This window comes from Sander lucioperca, chromosome 2 (assembly GCF_008315115.2).
Source record: "Sander lucioperca isolate FBNREF2018 chromosome 2, SLUC_FBN_1.2, whole genome shotgun sequence".
Lineage (NCBI taxonomy): Eukaryota > Metazoa > Chordata > Actinopteri > Perciformes > Percidae > Sander > Sander lucioperca.
In genome coordinates, this window is record NC_050174.1 from 33,307,486 (window position 1) to 33,326,269 (window position 18,784).

Below are 18,784 nucleotides of genomic sequence, written 5' to 3' on the forward strand. Positions count from 1 at the left end.
ATTAAAATTTTTAATCGATTGACAGCCCTAGTATTTAGTTTAGAACACCAAGACAAAGGAAGAGGAAAGTTACGTACATCCAGTTTAAAAGGAGTGACATCCGGCCGAATTTCCGGCAGCACCTGAACAATCCCGGAAATGAAACATCGTGGATAAAAAGAGAAGATAAATACAAAGAGCAGTCTAATCTAAGTTGGTGTTACGCCCCGTAGCTAGGGGTATCAGGACATAACATAAAACCAGATGGAATTGGTATTAGAAAGGAAATTTATTCCAGAATCAAGCAAATGACAAACGGTGCTCAAACAAAAGGACAAATGGGCCGATGGGTGCTGCGGAAAACAAAAACAGAATATAACAAAAGGAGATCTTCAAAAGGAAGACTATTTCTAAATCTAAATGAAAACAAGATTAAACAAAACACCTCCCTAACTTAAATACTTGGTTAAACACAATACTCACAGCACCCCTGAACCTAGTGACTAATACAACAAAAATTGACTAAATGAAGGAAGGATATCAGTTTTTAGAGCTTACTCCTAGGCCCACGTCCTCACACTCAAACAATTTATCCACAAAGTCTGGTCTGGCAGCTGCCCTCAGCTGCAAACAATTAGGCTCTTTAAGCTGGAGGCAGAGTTGAAAAACTCCTCTCGATTCGCCAGTCAGGTGGTGGCCTGCCACACCAATCAGCAGCTCCCTTCTCCAGGCACAGCTTTCCTGGTCCATCCAATCAGCAGCACGGGATGGCACAGCCTACTTTGCATCTCATACCACACACACACACACGAGGGTGTTGCTGGCAGCCATAATAGTTGGTTACGTTGGTTGCTACTACAATCTCTTAATGCTTTGGCTCGTGACAGTGACACACGGTTTAGGTCATGATCCAACCAAAGTAGGCTAAGTTACCTTGGGCAGCAAAAATAAAACATTTATAATTTTCTGATTTAGCCACATTCCACTATAACACAAGTTGCACACTGTGTACAAAATGCAGCTTTAACTTAAAGCCTTGTCACTTGTTTGCTATACAAGACATCTTGATGACAGCCATGCTCCCCCCCACCCTCAACCAGGCAGCCTTTTTGACTCCGTGAGTACACTATCCTGTATTAAGTGGTACTGCCAGAACCAGAGTGGTTCAAAAAGCGGGTGTTCACAGTTGAGCTGTTTTTTTTTTAAAAATCTGAGCCGCTATATATGAATATCAAATGCTTATGGAAGTTGATCATATTTTATCCCTAAATTATTTTACCTTCAAAGATTATATAAAAAACAGCTTACACTCACAAAGCAAGAGACAAAACAAAAGTTTTTCTGAATTCTTTATATGAAGATGCAACAGCTGTGCTCGAGCAAACAAAGTCATGATCCATCAGATGGTTGGCTTGATAATCTTTCCCAAGAAGAGTATTTTCTCAGTGTTACGTTCAGCGATGATGACCATGAATGGACGATTGAACTTCAACACAGGGACTGGGGCCAGGTGGGCAGATTCGCGTATGATTGTGGCCGCTGCAGCGGTGGCTCCGGCTTCATCCACGACCAGCGTAGCTTGGTGCCCAACCTGCGGTGCAACGCAGGTTAAGTGAGACGACAAATGGAATGTGTGAAATAACATATGCTCCGTTTACTTACTTGTGAGACTACCAGTCCTTGCACCTCTGAAATGCGTCTGAAATTTGCACGATCATCAAACATGTTTGTCATTCCCATTTCTGACAGCACATCGTTCAGGTTGTAGGAAGTCTTGATGGAGAACTTTGGAATGTATACATCATATCTCCTAAAACATTGGAGGGGGAAGGCAAACAGGCTCAGATTATTATTCTAAGTGTCTGACAAGATTATGGAAAGGATCCCTACAGAGATAGACCTGTTAAAGAGTAAGAACCTTTTTGCTTACAAGGCAATGAACAACTACAGACAAATACTATCAAATTAAATAGTTTCCTTTTCTTTTCTTTCCAAACGGGACATGAACCGCGGTCTCCTGGGGCCCACCCCTACCTCCTTAACAGGACATTTGGCGCTCTTAAACTTCCGCACCTTACTTCCTGCTTTGCTCCCGTTAGAACTACGACCACTAAAAACTAAATCTAGGTCCGAATGATGCTGGAACACACCACTTATGGGGTCTTTCTTGGGGGAGGACAGGACAAAGCTGTGTACCTTATTCAGTGTCAGACCTTCCACATATAAGCATAAATTAAGATTTTCCCAACCTGGGTGTCACCATAGCCTTCAGCCATTTGGTGATGTGGTTCGGGGAGATGGCGTTCTCCAGTGTTGCCATGATGTCAGGCAACATAAGCAGCATGGAGTAGGAGCTTTTGAAGGGGAGCTGGAGGACCGTTGTCTTCAGCTCACGGTCGCGATAGATGTGGAAATTATCCTCCCGATTCATCATGACGGCTGGAACCTGGACAATGACAATTTAAACATGAAGATGGTCAAAAACATGGGAAAAAAAAAGCAATGTCAAAAACAAAATTAGGGTGTTACAACTATCAGATTTTCCCAAATTGTGTTAACGGCATGAAAAATGCTTTATATATCTTTGGTTAATTAATTCAACAGATCCCTGCTCTAGATTTGGGCTGAACCCCGAAAGTTTACGTTGTCTAGCTCTGCCCTTGTTAATTACTGGGACTCAAATCTTTTTCTGAATTAAGAGAGAAACTCTGAACCTTGGTGTTCTCGTCCACGTTGAAGTCGTCCTGCTTGGTGAACTCAGGGTCAAACCGAGTCGCCCACTTTCCTGTTAGACAATGAGCAGAAATAAAACAAAAACTTGTGGCTTCATACATTCAACTTACCCTTAAAATATGTAAACAGATCTTACATTACTACGAGATTACAGACTGACTAGATCTCATCCCACAGGACCTTCTTACCTTTGTAGTAGATGTAGCTGATGAGATACATGACTGTGTTTGGATCCAGGTCTTCCACCAGCTTGTCAATCTTCCTGTTGGTCTTCTTCTTCACATATTTATTGATGTAATCAGCACTTTCTGTAGCTTTGCTGAAGTCCACATTGAACCCATCTGCGAAGTACGACAGCTTCAGGGTCTGCAGGAACTTTGGCTTCGGCTTGAAGTACTTGTCCACAAACACGGCGGTCCCGTCGCTGGCGTCCTCCTGAGATGGGTTGGTGGCGCTATGGAGGAACGTCTGGAAGGCCTGGTCCACATCTGTCTGCGTCAGGAGGGAGCTGCTGAAACCCAGACCACTGAAAAGCTGACGGTGCGTCGCACCCTGCGCTCCCACGGACAATGCAGCCAAGGCGACCGACACACTAAATGGGGAGAAGAAGATATTCTTTCCCTGTGAGTCAGCATCAGCTGCTAACTTCCTGTAGAGTCGGAAGGAAAACTTTTTGTTTGCGTCGTTCACCAGGGAGACACTGTCGCCGCTGCCGACGCAGATCACCGCTGCTAGGACCCAGAGACCCACGGCTGCACGCATCATCATTGTGAACTAAGACAAAAGTTCAAAAGTTCAGCTTCATTGTTTGTTTTAATGACACTGATTTTGTACTGGATGCATTTTCTGAAGGTTTAGTATAATGTGAATCTGATGAGTATGTTGGCCGTTTAGTTACTCTCAAAGAAATCTGATTAAACGGTGGTATTTTTTGAGCTAAGTGACTGATGGGAACAAAGTCATTATTAACGGAGAACGCTGCACCATGAAGCTGTGAACCAGGCTGTAATGTAACCCTACAGGAAAATCAGTTATCATCCACTAAAAGTTCTGTTATTGCCGCTGACAGAATCAGATTATTATTCTAAGTGTCTGACTACATCATGGAAAGGATCCTTACAGAGAGACTTTTGTTAAAGAGTAAGACCCTTTTAGTTCAACATGAAACACTCCCAAAATCACCGTCACCAAACTCCATGTAAATAATGAGGACTTTTATCATCGTGAAACACACTTCATTCAAAAGTTGACAGAAACTAAATAAAACTATCAAAAGCCGTCTTGGTTCATCTTTCCACTGTTCCAACAATCACCACTCTGCTTTGGTTGAAATAAACCCTTAACTCACCCATTTACATGTAGAAATTTGCTGGCTCTATACATGCTAAAAGTACTGATGTGTGAATCTCCCAAACAATTATACCAGTCACAATTCAGGCTTCTTAACTCTCTGACCAGAGAAACAACTCAATGCAAATCAGCAATACCAAACTGGTGCAATACCAATTAGTATCATCAGTGGTGTAGGGAGTGCATGTGAATAATAAAGTAACCAAAACTCAAAAACTAACCTTTTCTGGATGTGAGGATTGAGAGAGAGATCACCAGAACTGAATCTCCGGCCCTCTTTAAAGGACAAAGAGTCAATCAAGCTAATGTGAACCAGGTGTAGACTACCACACCTCTGCCTGCCTCCTTCTTCTTCTTCTTCTTTGTATGGCGGTTGGGAACCAGCTTTTTGGAGCATTACCGCCACCATCTGGACTGGAGTGTGGATCATGAGGCCAACCTACACTTTCTTAAATTCTTTTTACTAACCCAGTTATCTTCAAAAAAGAAAACAAAAAACAAAAACAAATTCCACCAGATCCTCTTTGCAGTATATCCTATAAATGTAATGTCTTCTGGTTTTTACCAAGTTGAGAAATCAATCTTTTCTGCCTTGATGGTATTTAGGACAACACATATTCTATGGACTCTTGACATTACATGTCATCTAGCTGACGCTTTCATCCAAATGCTATATATGTCAGACACACCTCTAGAGCAACTGTATGTTGTGTATGTATTCCATCAACATGCTTTTTCATTATAAATAATATTTCATTTAATCCTGTATGTCCTAGTGTCATTGTGGACACCACATCTTGTTCTTGTTTACTTCTGTATGTATTCCTGTTCTTCCCCACTTTTCCTTGAATACTATACAGGTGTTTCCTAGATTGTTCAGTATCCCAAAAAAACTGCCATTTTCCATTTATTTTAGGTTTAATATAGACTTCAGCTTTACTGTATTTAATATCCACCTCTATATCAGGATTCTCTGCTGCTTTCTTCGCACATTTATCTACCAATTCATTACCTCCTACACCTATATGAGCTGGTACCCATATAAATGTGGTACTAATACCAGACTTAAGCAGATTGTTAGCTAGTTGCATTATTTCATACACTATGTCCTGTCTAGCAGCCGAAGATGGATGGATAACCCCTTGAGATGAATCATCTCATTTTCGAGGGGGTCTTTTAAAACAACAGTAAATACAAACCACAAAATACATTCACACATACACACAGCACTCCCAAGCCTGACTGCTCCAACACCAACTGACCCCCCCCCCCCACCTCACCATATACACACAAGTAAAAACAGTACGTTTTCATACGTTCCAAATGTGCTGTTATTTATAGTAGATGCACAAACAGTAGCCAACCCACAAAAACTAAAAAAATGAAAATAAATAAAATAAGATAATAAATTGTGTTATGTCAAGTTAGAAACAAGCTAGAAACAAGAGCAGGTTAATTGTAGATAATTAAAGACAGATGCTTTAAAAAAAACAAATGAAGTAATCGATCTAAGTGAGTTGGGCAAGGTATTCCACTCAGATGGCGCTTTAAATTTAAAGGCACGTCGTCCAATTTCTTTGGAGATTCTGGGAACAAAGAAAAAGGGGTACCCAGTATGTCTCAGACTGTATGTTGAGCTATATGGGATTGGATGTTGTTTTAAATAAGGATGATAGTTAAAGAAAATTGATTTAAAAATAAACTGCAGCCAGTGAGAATGCCTTCTAGATTTAGGTGTTAACCAATGAAGCGACTCATACATCAGGCAATGATGGGTTCTATAAGGACACCTCAGAACCAATCGACAGAGACTATTATAGGCTACATTGAGAGGGATAAGATTTGTTTCAGAGGTATTCTGATAAATAACATCTGCATAATCTAATATTGGTAGTAGAAGCTGCGAAATAATCCTTTTCCTGACCTGTAGTGTAAAACAGTTGATAGAACGATATAGTATTCTCAGGCTACAGTTTATTTTCTTATCAACTGAATCAATATGAGGTTTAAAAGAAAGCTGAGAGTCAAGCAAGAGACCAAGATATTTCAATTCCTCCACTTTCTCAAGTGTTGTCCCATACAAGAACCAAATTGAACAGTCATTAACTGGGTAAAGAGAATTAAATTTAGTGCCAAACAACATGGTATATGACTTCTTCTTATTTAAGTAAGTAAGTAAATAAGTAAGTAAAAGTTTGTTATGTGAAAACCATTTTGAGCAGCATCAAAGTCAGCCTGTAGAGAATACTCAATATGTAAGATGTCTGGAAGAGTAGATCACTGTATCATCTGCATATAAATGAATATGACAAGTAGAGCAGGATTGCAGAAGATCATTAATAAAAATAGAGAATAACAAAGGCCCCAGAGATGAGCCTTGATGTACACCTTTTTCCATCCATCTTCGTCCGCTTATCTGGTCTTGGGTCGCGGGGGTAGCAGCTCCAGCATGGGACCCGAAACTTCCCTTTCCCAAGCCACATTAACCAGCTCCGACTGGGGGATCCCGAGGCGTTCCCAGGCCAGGTTGGAGATATAATCCCTCCACCTAGTCCTGGGTCTTCCCCGAGGCCTCCTCCCAGCTGGACGTGCCTGGTACACCTCCCTAGGGAGGCGCCCATGGGCATCCTTACCAGGTGCCCGAACCACCTCAACTGGCTCCTTTTGACGCGAAGGAGCAGCGGCTCTACTCCGAGCTCCTCACGGATGACTGAGCTTCTCACCATATCTCTAAGGGAGACACCAGCCACCCTCCTGAGGAAACCCATTTCGGCCGCTTGTACCCTGGATCTCGTTCTTTCGGTCATGACCCAACCTTCATGACCATAGGTGAGGGTAGGAACGAAAACTGACCGGTAGATCGAGAGCTTTGCCTTCTGGCTCAGCTCTCTTTTCGTCACAACGGTGCGATAAATTGAATGTAATACCGCACCCGCTGCGCCGATTCTCCGACCAATCTCCCGCTCCATCGTTCCCTCACTCGCGAACAAGACTCCAAGGTACTTGAACTCCTTCACTTGGGGTAAGGACTCATTCCCTACATGGAGAAGGCACTCCATCGGTTTCCTGCTGAGAACCATGGCCTCCGATTTAGAGGTGCTGATCCTCATCCCAGCCGCTTCACACTCGGCTGCGAACCGATCCAGTGAGTGCTGAAGGTCACAGGCCGATGATGCCATCAGGACCACATCATCTGCAAAAAGCAGCGATGAGATCCCGAGCCCACCGAACTGCAACCCCTCTCCACCCCGACTACACCTCGATATCCTGTCCATAAATACTACAAACAGGATTGGTGACAAAGCGCAGTCCTGGCGGAGGCCAACTCTCACCTGAAACGAGTCCGACTTACTGCCGAGAACCCGGACACAGCTCTCGTTTTGGTTGTACAGAGATTGGATGGCCCTGAGAAGGGACCCCCTCACCCCATACTCCCGCAGCACCTCCCACAGTATCTCCCGGGGGACCCGGTCATAGGCCTTCTCCAGATCCACAAAGCACATGTAGACCGGTTGAGCATACTCCCAGGCTCCCTCCAGGATTCATTGTTCCTCTTCAACCTGAGGTTCGACTATCGACCGAACCCTCCTTTCCAGCACCTTGGAGAAGACTTTACCAGGGAGTCTGAGAAGTGTGATACCCCTATAATTGGCACACACCCTCTGGTCCCCCTTTTTGAAAAGGGGAACCACCACCCCGGTCTGTCACTCCTTAGGCACCGTCCCAGACTTCCACTCAATGTTGAAGAGGCGGGTCAACCAAGACAACCCCTCCACACCCAGAGCTTTAAGCATTTCTGGACGGATCTCATCAATCCCTGGGGCTTTGCCACTGTGGAGTTGTTTAACTACCTCAGCAACTTCCACCAGGGAAATTGACGACAATCCCCCATCATCCTCCAGCTCTGCCTCTAACATAGAGGGCGTATTAGTCGGATTTAGGAGTTCCTCAAAGTGCTCCTTCCACCGCCCTATTACCTCCTCAGTTGAGGTCAACAGCGTCCCATCCTTACTGTACACAGCTTGGATGGTTCCCCGCTTCCCCCTCCTGAGGTGGCGAACTGTTTTCCAGAAGCACCTTGGTGCCGATCGAAAGTCCTTCTCCATGTCTTCTCCGAACTTCTCCCACACCCGCTGCTTTGCCTCTTTCACGGCAGAGGCTGCAGCCCTTCGGTACCTTGCCACTGCCTCCAGAGTCCTCTGGGATAACATATCCCGGAAAGACTCCTTCTTCAGTCAGACGGCTTCCCTGACCACCGCCCCTTGAGGCACCTAAGACCCTAAGACCACAGCTCCTCGCCGCAGCTTCAGCAATGGAAACTTTGAACATTGTCCACTCGGGTTCAATGCCCCCAGCCTCCACAGGGATGCACGAAAATCTCCGCCGGAGGTGTGAGTTGAAAGTCTGTCGGACAGGGGCCTCCTCCAGACGTTCCCAATTTACCTGCACTACCCGTTTGGGCTTACCAGGTCTGTCCAGAGTCTTCCCCCACCCCCTGACCCAACTCACCACCAGATGGTGATCGGTTGACAGCTCTGCCCCTCTCTTCACCCGAGTGTCCAAAACATACGGCCTCAGATCAGATGAAACGATTATAAAATCGATCATTGACCTTTGGCCTAGGGTGCACTTATGAGCATCCCTATGTTCGAACATGGTGTTCATTATAGACAATCCATGACTAGCACAGAAGTCCAACAACAAACAACCACTCTGGTTTAGATCAGGGAGGCCGTTCCTTTTTCAGTAGTTATTATATTAGAAATTATAACTTTGTCACATTTCCAAATTGATGGAATTGTGCATGTGGATAAGGAGAGGTTAAACAAGTCAGATATAGGATAAGCAAGAACATGAGAGGCAATTTTTATAAACTTAATCTCCAAACCATCTGGGCCTCAATCCACAAATGACCTGCTCGACATCAGCTGGGTGAATTCCGCTAAAGGAGAAGGAACTATGACATATAGGGTTATGAGGCAAGATTTCAGGATATGGAAAATCAGAGGACTTTGAGCAGCTGATAGAAGAAAAGTGCTGACTAAAAGCATTGGCAATTGTAGAAGGATCAGTGAGATTTTCATTATTGAGTCTAATATGAGAAAATTAGTTTTTAGTGGGTTGATTAGTTAAACTGTTAATTTTATTCCAAAACTGTTTGGGGTTATTAAAATCATTATTTAAACAGTCTTTATAGTACTTAGATTTAACATTTCTGGTTTTGGTTGTACATGTATTCCGTTAGAGTTTATATGAAATCAAGTCATCAGAGTCCTTTGATAAGCGATATATTTCCCAGGCCTTGTCTCTGTCTAAAAAGACTGATAAGATCACCATTAATCCATGGTAAGTGTGTACCCTTTACCTTAATGGTTTTCCAAGGAGCATGTCTATTAATTACATCAGTTAACTCAGTATAAAAAAAGTTCCATGCATCTTCAACAAAGGGTTTTAACTGAAACCTGTCCCAGTTTATGGAAATTAAATCTTGAATAAAACGCTCACTATTCAAATTTCTACATTGTCTTACCGTAATGAATCTTGGTGTTTCTGAAACTTTATGTTTCATCTGATGATCATAACAGGCTGTTCTCATGAACCATTTGTTCAAAAAGCTACGAAAAGATGAACACTGTATAAGTGTGTGTGTGTGTGTGTGTGGGTTGGGCATTAACAGAGTTCACTTCCCGGGGAAAACTAAAACTAAAGACTTTCACCAAGGAAATGTGTGTTCCTTGGGAGTGTTTTAATCCAAACCACGATATTTTTCCTAATTAGGGGCCCGAGTCTGCAAGAACGGGCAATAGCAAAGCTATGCCGTTTGCACAGCAGGGCTGTAGAACCATATTGTTTTTCTACTGATTAATCATCATCATAGTCATTATTCTTCTCTGCCTAAAACTCCGACTACAGCCTAAACCGTACATGGTGGGGGGGTTGCCATTTTCAGGATTGGTCTGAAATCCAACTGAATCATGTGATATAGGCCACGCCCATTTCCACCTAAACTTTTATGCGTGAAAAATCGCGATTTATCAAAAACCTACTTTTTCAAACTCCTCCTAGACCTTGCAACCAATCGGCACGTAATTTGGCAGGTAGCATCTCCAGTTGGGCCTGACAAAAAGTTAATAGAAATTATTTTAAGAGGATAAAAACTGCGCATATTACGCACGAACAAAGTTGTGTAGCTAACTACGAAAACACCAACTTTGCCATATCTCGGCCAAAATAAATGCCATCAACGGCAAACTTTAGATTCTTGTTAATCATGACCCTCTGAAGGTCACCCACCCGTTTCACAAAAAATGGCCACTAGGGTACAAGTACAACAAGTTTTTTCGAACTTGTCCTAGGCCGTGCGACGGATCAGCACGAAACCTGGTAGGTAGCATCTCCACATCGACCTGAACAAAAGTTACTCAAGGAATTTTGCTACGTTACAGTATGCACATTTGATGACCAAACAAATGTTCCTAGCTAGCTACCACACACATATCATATCATATCTCGACCAAATTAAATGTTATCAGCAAATAACTTGAGATCATTGTTCAACATCCCACTGCAATGCTCCATACCAAATTTGGCGAAGGTCGGCCTTAAGGGGGCGCTATAAGCAACATTTATTTGTTTTGGCCAATAAAAAAAACTTGTGATGCTAGTTCGGCATGCCGCTTGGAGTCTCTCTACCAAATTGGGCGAAGATCAGCAATTAGGGGGCGCTATAATCGACATAGACGAGTTTTGGCCCTTTTACTCAATGTTAATGACATATTTGCAATGGGAATGTACCACAGACCTTGCAGCTCACACTTCTCAATATTTCAGAAAGATATTGAAACACTGATGTTTCCCACCTACCGTTAGGTTTTGGTTTTTGCTTTTGTGTGCTCCCCTGGTTTTTTACAATAAACAAACTTCCTAACCCACTTGAAAAAGTTTCTACAACCTTCAGTGGACAAATGCAACTCTTTTCTCTCACTTTTTTCAATCCAAAATCAACACCATTCATAGGCTCCGACGAAAATACTGAGCACCCACGTGGGTAAGACTGCCAGTAGGCTACATTCATTTACAATTAAACATTGCAGTTGGTGCTAAGTGGAGAGTCTGTCATAGTGTGATTGGTTGTCAGTGGCATTGATTCTTAATTTCCCACGAAACTGATCGCGGTAACGTGTCAGTTGAACTTTTCATCTCCAATCCTATCCGTATATCATTGTTAAAGGCAGTCTGTATATGCGTGGAGCTGAACTGTTGACCGCTACGTTTGCAACGGCAACGTACCACAGACGTCGCGGCTCACGCCTCTCGATATTTACCGATGTTTGCCTCCCTGCCGCCCGGTTTCGGGTTCTGCCTTTGTGCGCTCCCTGGGGCGTCAGGAGCGAATGGCGTGGGTGGCTTGGGCCCCGTCATAACTGCTTGCAGTTCTAGTTTTATATAGTTTTTATTAATGCCTCTGCCCGGGTCAGATTTTTCCCGCCAAGTCACAGAATGATTTTCGGCAGGTAGACGGTGCAATATGACCTCCCCGTAACGCTAACTCTTAAACCTTTAAGACAGCAAGTGTGGTAAAAACACTACTGCTTTTGTCCAGATCGTTGAAATCAACACAAACTAAAAGTTACATATAGCCACTTTAACCATAGTCCTCATAAATGTATTTAGTAGGGCTGTCAAAATAATGCGTTAATTTCGATTAATTAATCTGAGAAAAAATAACGTGTTAAAAAAAATAACGCAGATTAATCAATTCCATATTGACGTTTGACCCGGAGCCGTTCTAGCCACCGTAAAATGAAGGAGGGAGACGAGAATGTGCTGCCTGGATCATTAATTAGAACATTTACTTTATTAAAAAAAAATGTAAATCTTCTTCCTGCCAACTCTGGCTACCGAAATCTGATGCCACTGATATGTCTGCACTTCTCTCTGATGCTCTGAAAACAGACCATACAGGCAACACAAACACCGCTGCACGCAGCTAACGTTAGCCTACCGCTAGCTAGTTAACACTAGCTATACTCGACAGCAGCTAACGCTAGCTAGGCGCTGGATTAAACACTGTTAAAATGCTGACAGCTAACGCTACATTGTACGGTGTAAAGTTTGACTGTGTTTTACTGTAGACTCTTGAATGTGTACATGATTCAACAGCGGGATGTAACAATCTGCAGCTGCTGTCGGAAAAACAACACAGACGGTGCGTTCAATGAAACCGGTAAACTACAGCCTCGTGGTGCATTTCAAGTTATTGTAAATGTCCTTTTCCAATCTGGTGGTTGTTTTTGTCGTTCAACAGCAATTTACTAGTGAAATAAGTTGTTATACATTAACTCATTTCATTTTTACCATATGGCCTTAGCAATAAACAAGCCGGTCTTTAATGTCACCATCTGTTTAGTACCGTTTACTATCTGTTCAGGCACCGTTAATTAATCAGAGTATGTAATTAGATTAAAATTTTTAATCGATTGACAGCCCTAGTGTTTAGTTTTGAACACCAAGACAAAGGAAGAGGAAAGTTACGTACATCCAGTTGAAAAGGAGTGACATCCGGCCGAATTTCCGGCAGCACCTGAACAATCCCGGAAATGAAACATCGTGGATAAAAAGAGAAGATAAATACAAAGAGCAGTCTAATCTAAGTTGGTTACTACTACAATCTCTTAATGCTTTGGCTTGTGACAGTGACACACGGTTTAGGTCATGATCCAACCAAAGTAGGCTAAGTTACCTTGGGCAGCAGAAATAAAACATTTATAATTTTCTGATTTAGCCACATTCCACTATAACACAAGTTGCACACTGTACAAAATGCAGCTTTAACTTAAAGCCTTGTCACTTGTTTGCTATACAAGACAACTTGATGACAGCCATGCTCCCCCCCCACCCTCAACCAGGCAGCCTTTTTGACTCCGTGAGTACACTATCCTGTATTAAGTGGTACTGCCAGAACCAGAGTGGTTCAAAAAGTGGGTGTTCACGGTTGAGCTGTTTTTTTTTTAAAATCTGAGCTGCTATATATGAATATCAAATGCTTATGGAAGTTGATCATATTTTATCCCTAAATTATTTTACCTTCAAAGATTATATAAAAAACAGCTTACACTCTCAATAAAGCAAGAGACAAAACAAAAGTTTTTCTGAATTCTTTATATGAAGATGCAACAGCTGTGCTCGAGCAAACAAAGTCATGATCCATCAGATGGTTGGCTTGATAATCTTTCCCAAGAAGAGGATTTTCTCAGTGTTACGTTCAGCGATGATGACCATGAATGGACGATTGAACTTCAACACAGGGACGGGGGCCAGGTGGGCAGATTCGCGTATGATGCCTATGCCTGTGGCAGCTGCAGCGGTGGCTCCGGCTTCATCCACGACCAGCGTAGCTTGGTGCCCAACCTGCGGTGCAACGCAGAGTAAGTGAGACGACAGACAAATGGAATGTGTGAAATAACATATGCTCCGTTTACTTACTTGTGAGACTACCAGTCCTTGCACCTCTGAAATGCGTCTGAAATTTGCACGATCACCAAACATGTCTGTCATTCCCATTTCTGACAGCACATCGTTTAGGTTGTAGGAAGTCTTGATTGAGAACTTTGGAATGTATACATCATATCTCCTAAAACATTGGAGGGGGAAGGCAAACAGGCTCAGATTCTTATTCTAAGTGTCTGACAAGATTATGGAAAGGATCCCTACAGAGATAGACCTGTTAAAGAGTAAGAACCTTTTTGCTTACAAGGCAATGAACAACTACAGACAAATACTATCAAATTAAATGGTTTCCTTTTCTTTCCAAACGGGACATGAACCGCGGTCTCCTGGGGCCCACCCCTACCTCCTTAACAGGACATTTGGCGGTCTTAAACTTCCTCACCTTACTTCCTGCTTTGCTCCCGTTAGAACTACGACCACTAAAAACTAAATCTAGGTCCGAATGATGCTGGAACACACCACTTATGGGGTCTTTCTTGGGGGAGGACAGGACAAAGCTGTGTACCTTATTCAGTGTCAGACCTTCCACATATAAGCATAAATTAAGATTTTCCCAACCTGGGTGTCACCATAGCCTTCAGCCATTTGGTGACGTGGTTCGGGGAGATGGCGTTCTCCAGTGTTGCCATGACGTCAGGCAACATAAGCAGCATGGAGTAGGAGCTTTTGAAGGGGAGCTGGAGGACCGTTGTCTTCAGCTCACGGTCGCGATAGATGTGGAAATTATCCTCCCGATTCATCATGACGGCTGGAACCTGGACAATGACAATTTAAACATGAAGATGATGGTCAAAAACACGGGAAAAAAAAAAGCAATGTCAAAAACAAAATTAGGGTGTTACAACTATCAGATTTTCCCAAATTGTGTTAACGGCATGAAAAATGCTTTATACATCTTTGGTTAATTAATTCAACAGATCCCTGCTCTAGATTTGGGCTGAACCCCGAAAGTTTACGTTGTCTAGCTCTGCCCTTGTTAATGACTGGGACTCAAATCTTTTTCTGAATTAAGAGAGAAACTCTGAACCTTGGTGTTCTTGTCCACGTTGAAGTCGTCCTGCTTGGTGAACTCAGGGTCAAACCGAGTCGCCCACTTTCCTGTTAGACAATGAGCAGAAATAAAACAAAAACTTGTGGCTTCATACATTCAGCTTACCCTTAAAATATGTAAACAGATCTTACATTACTACGAGATTACAGACTGACTAGATCTCATCCCACAGGACCTTCTTACCTTTGTAGTAGATGTAGCTGATGAGATACATGACTGTGTTTGGATCCAGGTCTTCCACCAGCTTGTCAATCTTCCTGTTGGTCTTCTTCTTCACATATTTATTGATGTAATCAGCACTTTCTGTAGCTTTGCTGAAGTCCACATTGAACCCATCTGCGAAGTACGACAGCTTCAGGGTCTGCAGGAACTTTGGCTTCGGCTTGAAGTACTTGTCCACAAACACGGCGGTCCCGTCGCTGGCGTCCTCCTGAGATGGGTTGGTGGCGCTATGGAGCAACGTCTGAAAGGCCTGGTCCACATCTGTCTGCGTCAGGAGGGAGCTGCTGAAACCCAGACCACTGAAAAGCTGACGGTGAGTCTCCCCCTGCGCTCCCACGGACAATGCAGCCAAGGCGACCGACACACTAAATGGGGAGAAGAAGATATTCTTTCCCTGCGAGTCAGCATCAGCTGCTAACTTCCTGTAGAGTCGGAAGGAAAACTTTTTGTTTGCGTCGTTCACCAGGGAGACGCTGTCGCCGCTGCCGACGCAGATGACCGCTGCTAGGACCCAGAGACCCATGGCTGCACGCATCATCATTGTGAACTAAGACAAAAGTTCAAAAGTTCAGCTTCATTGTTTGTTTTAATGACGACACTGATTTTGTACTGGATGCATTTTCTGAAGGTTTAGTATAATGTGAATCTGATGAGTATGTTGGCCTTTTAGTTACTCTCAAAGAAATCTGATTAAACGGTGGTATTTTTTGAGCTAAGTGACTGATGGGAACAAAGTCATTATTAACGGAGAACGCTGCACCATGAAGCTGTGAACCAGGCTGTAATGTAACCCTACAGGAAAATCAGTTATCATCCACTAAAAGTTCTGTTGTTGCCGCTGACAGAATCAGATTATTATTCTAAGTGTCTGACTACATCATGGAAAGGATCCTTACAGAGAGACTTTTGTTAAAGAGTAAGACCCTTTTAGTTCAACATGAAACACTCCCGAGATCACCATCACCAAACTCCATGTAAATAATGAGGACTTTTATCATCGTGAAACACTTCATTCAAAAGTTGACAGAAACTAAATAAAACTACCAAAAGCCATCTTGGTTCATCTTTCCACTGTTCCAACAATCACCACTCTGCTTTGGTTGAAATAAACCCTTAACTCACCCATTTACATGTAGAAATTTGCTGGCTCTATACATGCTAAAAGTACTGATGTGTGAATCTCCCAAACAATTATACCAGTCACAATTCAGGCTTCTTAACTCTCTGACCAGAGAAACAACTCAATGCAAATCAGCAATACCAAACTGGTGCAATACCAATTAGTATCATCAGTGGTGTAGGGAGTGCATGTGAATAATAAAGTAACCAAAACTCAAAAACTAACCTTTTCTGGATGTGAGGATTGAGAGAGAGATCACCAGAACTGAATCTCCAGCCCTCTTTAAAGGACAAAGAGTCAATCAAGCTAATGTGAACCAGGTGTAGACTACCACACCTCTGCCTGCCTCCTTCTTCTTCTTCTTCTTTGTATGGCGGTTGGGAACCAGCTTTTTGGAGCATTACCGCCACCATCTGGACTGGAGTGTGGATCATGAGGCCAACCTACACTTTCTTAAATTCTTTTTACTAACCCAGTTATCTTCAAAAAAGAAAACAAAAAACAAAAACAAATTCCACCAGATCCTCTTTGCAGTATATCCTATAAATGTAATGTCTTCTGGTTTTTACCAAGTTGAGAAATCAATCTTTTCTGCCTTGATGGTATTTAGGACAACACATATTCTATGGACTCTTGACATTACATGTCATCTAGCTGACGCTTTCATCCAAATGCTATATATGTCAGACACACCTCTAGAGCAACTGCATGTTGTGTATGTATTCCATCAACATGCTTTTTCATTATAAATAATATTTCATTTAATCCTGTATGTCCTAGTGTCATTGTGGACACCACATCTTGTTCTTGTTTACTTCTGTATGTATTCCTGTTCTTCCCCACTTTTCCTTGAATACTATACAGGTGTTTCCTAGATTGTTCAGTATCCCAAAAAAACTGCCATTTTCCATTTATTTTAGGTTTAATATAGACTTCAGCTTTACTGTATTTAATATCCACCTCTATATCAGGATTCTCTGCTGCTTTCTTCGCACATTTATCTACCAATTCATTACCTCCTACACCTATATGAGCTGGTACCCATATAAATGTGGTACTAATACCAGACTTAAGCAGATTGTTAGCTAGTTGCATTATTTCATACACTATGTCCTGTCTAGCAGCCGAAGATGGATGGATAACCCCTTGAGATGAATCATCTCATTTTCGAGGGGGTCTTTTAAAACAACAGTAAATACAAACCACAAAATACATTCACACATACACACAGCACTCCCAAGCCTGACTGCTCCAACACCAACTGCCACCTCACCATATACACACAAGTAAAAACAGTACGTTATCATACGTTCCAAATGTGCTGTTATTTATAGTAGATGCACAAACAGTAGCCAACCCACAAAAACTAAAAAAATGAAAATAAATAAAATAAGATAATAAATTGTGTTATGTCAAGTTAGAAACAAGCTAGAAACAAGAGCAGGTTAATTGTAGATAATTAAAGACAGATGCTTTAAAAAAAACAAATGAAGTAATCGATCTAAGTGAGTTGGGCAAGGTATTCCACTCAGATGGCGCTTTAAATTTAAAGGCACGTCGTCCAATTTCTTTGGAGATTCTGGGAACAAAGAAAAAGGGGTACCCAGTATGTCTCAGACTGTATGTTGAGCTATATGGGATTGGATGTTGTTTTAAATAAGGATGATAGTTAAAGAAAATTGATTTAAAAATAAACTGCAGCCAGTGAGAATGCCTTCTAGATTTAGGTGTTAACCAATGAAGCGACTCATACATCAGGCAATGATGGGTTCTATAAGGACACCTCAGAACAAATCGACAGAGACTATTATAGGCTACATTGAGAGGGATAAGATTTGTTTCAGAGGTATTCTGATAAATAACATCTGCATAATCTAATATTGGTAGTAGAAGCTGCGAAATAATCCTTTTCCTGACCTGTAGTGTAAAACAGTTGATAGAACAATATAGTATTCTCAGGCTACAGTTTATTTTCTTATCAACTGAATCAATATGAGGTTTAAAAGAAAGCTGAGAGTCAAGCAAGAGACCAAGATATTTCAATTCCTCCACTTTCTCAAGTGTTGTCCCATACAAGAACCAAATTGAACAGTCATTAACTGGGTAAAGAGAATTAAATTTAGTGCCAAACAACATGGTATATGACTTCTTCTTATTTAAGTAAGTAAGTAAATAAGTAAGTAAAAGTTTGTTATGTGAAAACCATTTTGAGCAGCATCAAAGTCAGCCTGTAGAGAATACTCAATATGTAAGATGTCTGGAAGAGTAGATCACTGTATCATCTGCATATAAATGAATATGACAAGTAGAGCAGGATTGCAGAAGATCAGAGAATAACAAAGGCCCCAGAGATGAGCCTTGATGTACACCTTTTTCCATCCATCTTCGTCCGCTTATCTGGTCTTGGGTCGCGGGGGTAGCAGCTCCAGCATGGGACCCGAAACTTCCCTTTCCCAAGCCACATTAACCAGCTCCGACTGGGGGATCCCGAGGCGTTCCCAGGCCAGGTTGGAGATATAATCCCTCCACCTAGTCCTGGGTCTTCCCTGAGGCCTCCTCCCAGCTGGACGTGCCTGGTACACCTCCCTAGGGAGGCGCCCATGGGCATCCTTACCAGGTGCCCGAACCACCTCAACTGGCTCCTTTTGACGCGAAGGAGCAGCGGCTCTACTCCGAGCTCCTCACGGATGACTGAGCTTCTCACCATATCTCTAAGGGAGACACCAGCCACCCTCCTGAGGAAACCCATTTCGGCCGCTTGTACCCTGGATCTCGTTCTTTCGGTCATGACCCAACCTTCATGACCATAGGTGAGGATA

General features: G+C 42.5%; 2 protein-coding genes across 3 annotated transcripts in view; both read right to left on the minus strand.

Moving 5' to 3' along the window:
* The window catches only part of LOC116057263 (serpin A3-5-like), a 93,469-nt gene extending 77,172 nt beyond the window's left edge, over positions 1-16,297 (minus strand). Inside the window, exons 1-6 of one of the 2 annotated variants that reach the window (XM_031309651.2) lie at positions 16,191-16,297; positions 14,807-15,392; positions 14,600-14,670; positions 14,131-14,327; positions 13,549-13,696; positions 13,210-13,473 (exon numbers count right to left, since the gene is read on the minus strand). In XM_031309651.2, the coding sequence (XP_031165511.1) occupies positions 13,273-13,473; positions 13,549-13,696; positions 14,131-14,327; positions 14,600-14,670; positions 14,807-15,386 (1,197 nt within the window). In that variant the 5' untranslated portion in view covers positions 15,387-15,392; positions 16,191-16,297 and the 3' untranslated portion in view covers positions 13,210-13,272. Of the gene's footprint in view, positions 1-3,397; positions 3,419-13,209; positions 13,474-13,548; positions 13,697-14,130; positions 14,328-14,599; positions 14,671-14,806; positions 15,393-16,190 lie in introns of those variants that run through there. The other variant, XM_035999008.1, reaches the window with a different exon arrangement.
* On the minus strand, positions 1,313-4,399 carry LOC116057271 (serpin A3-6-like). The gene is made up of 6 exons (XM_031309662.2): positions 4,284-4,399; positions 2,901-3,486; positions 2,694-2,764; positions 2,229-2,425; positions 1,642-1,789; positions 1,313-1,570 (listed from the first exon to the last, which is right to left on the minus strand). Exons 2-6 carry the CDS (start codon positions 3,478-3,480, stop codon positions 1,379-1,381), a joined length of 1,188 nt encoding a protein of 395 aa, XP_031165522.1. The 5' UTR covers positions 3,481-3,486; positions 4,284-4,399; the 3' UTR covers positions 1,313-1,378.
* Positions 16,298-18,784: the final 2,487 nt, after the last annotated feature.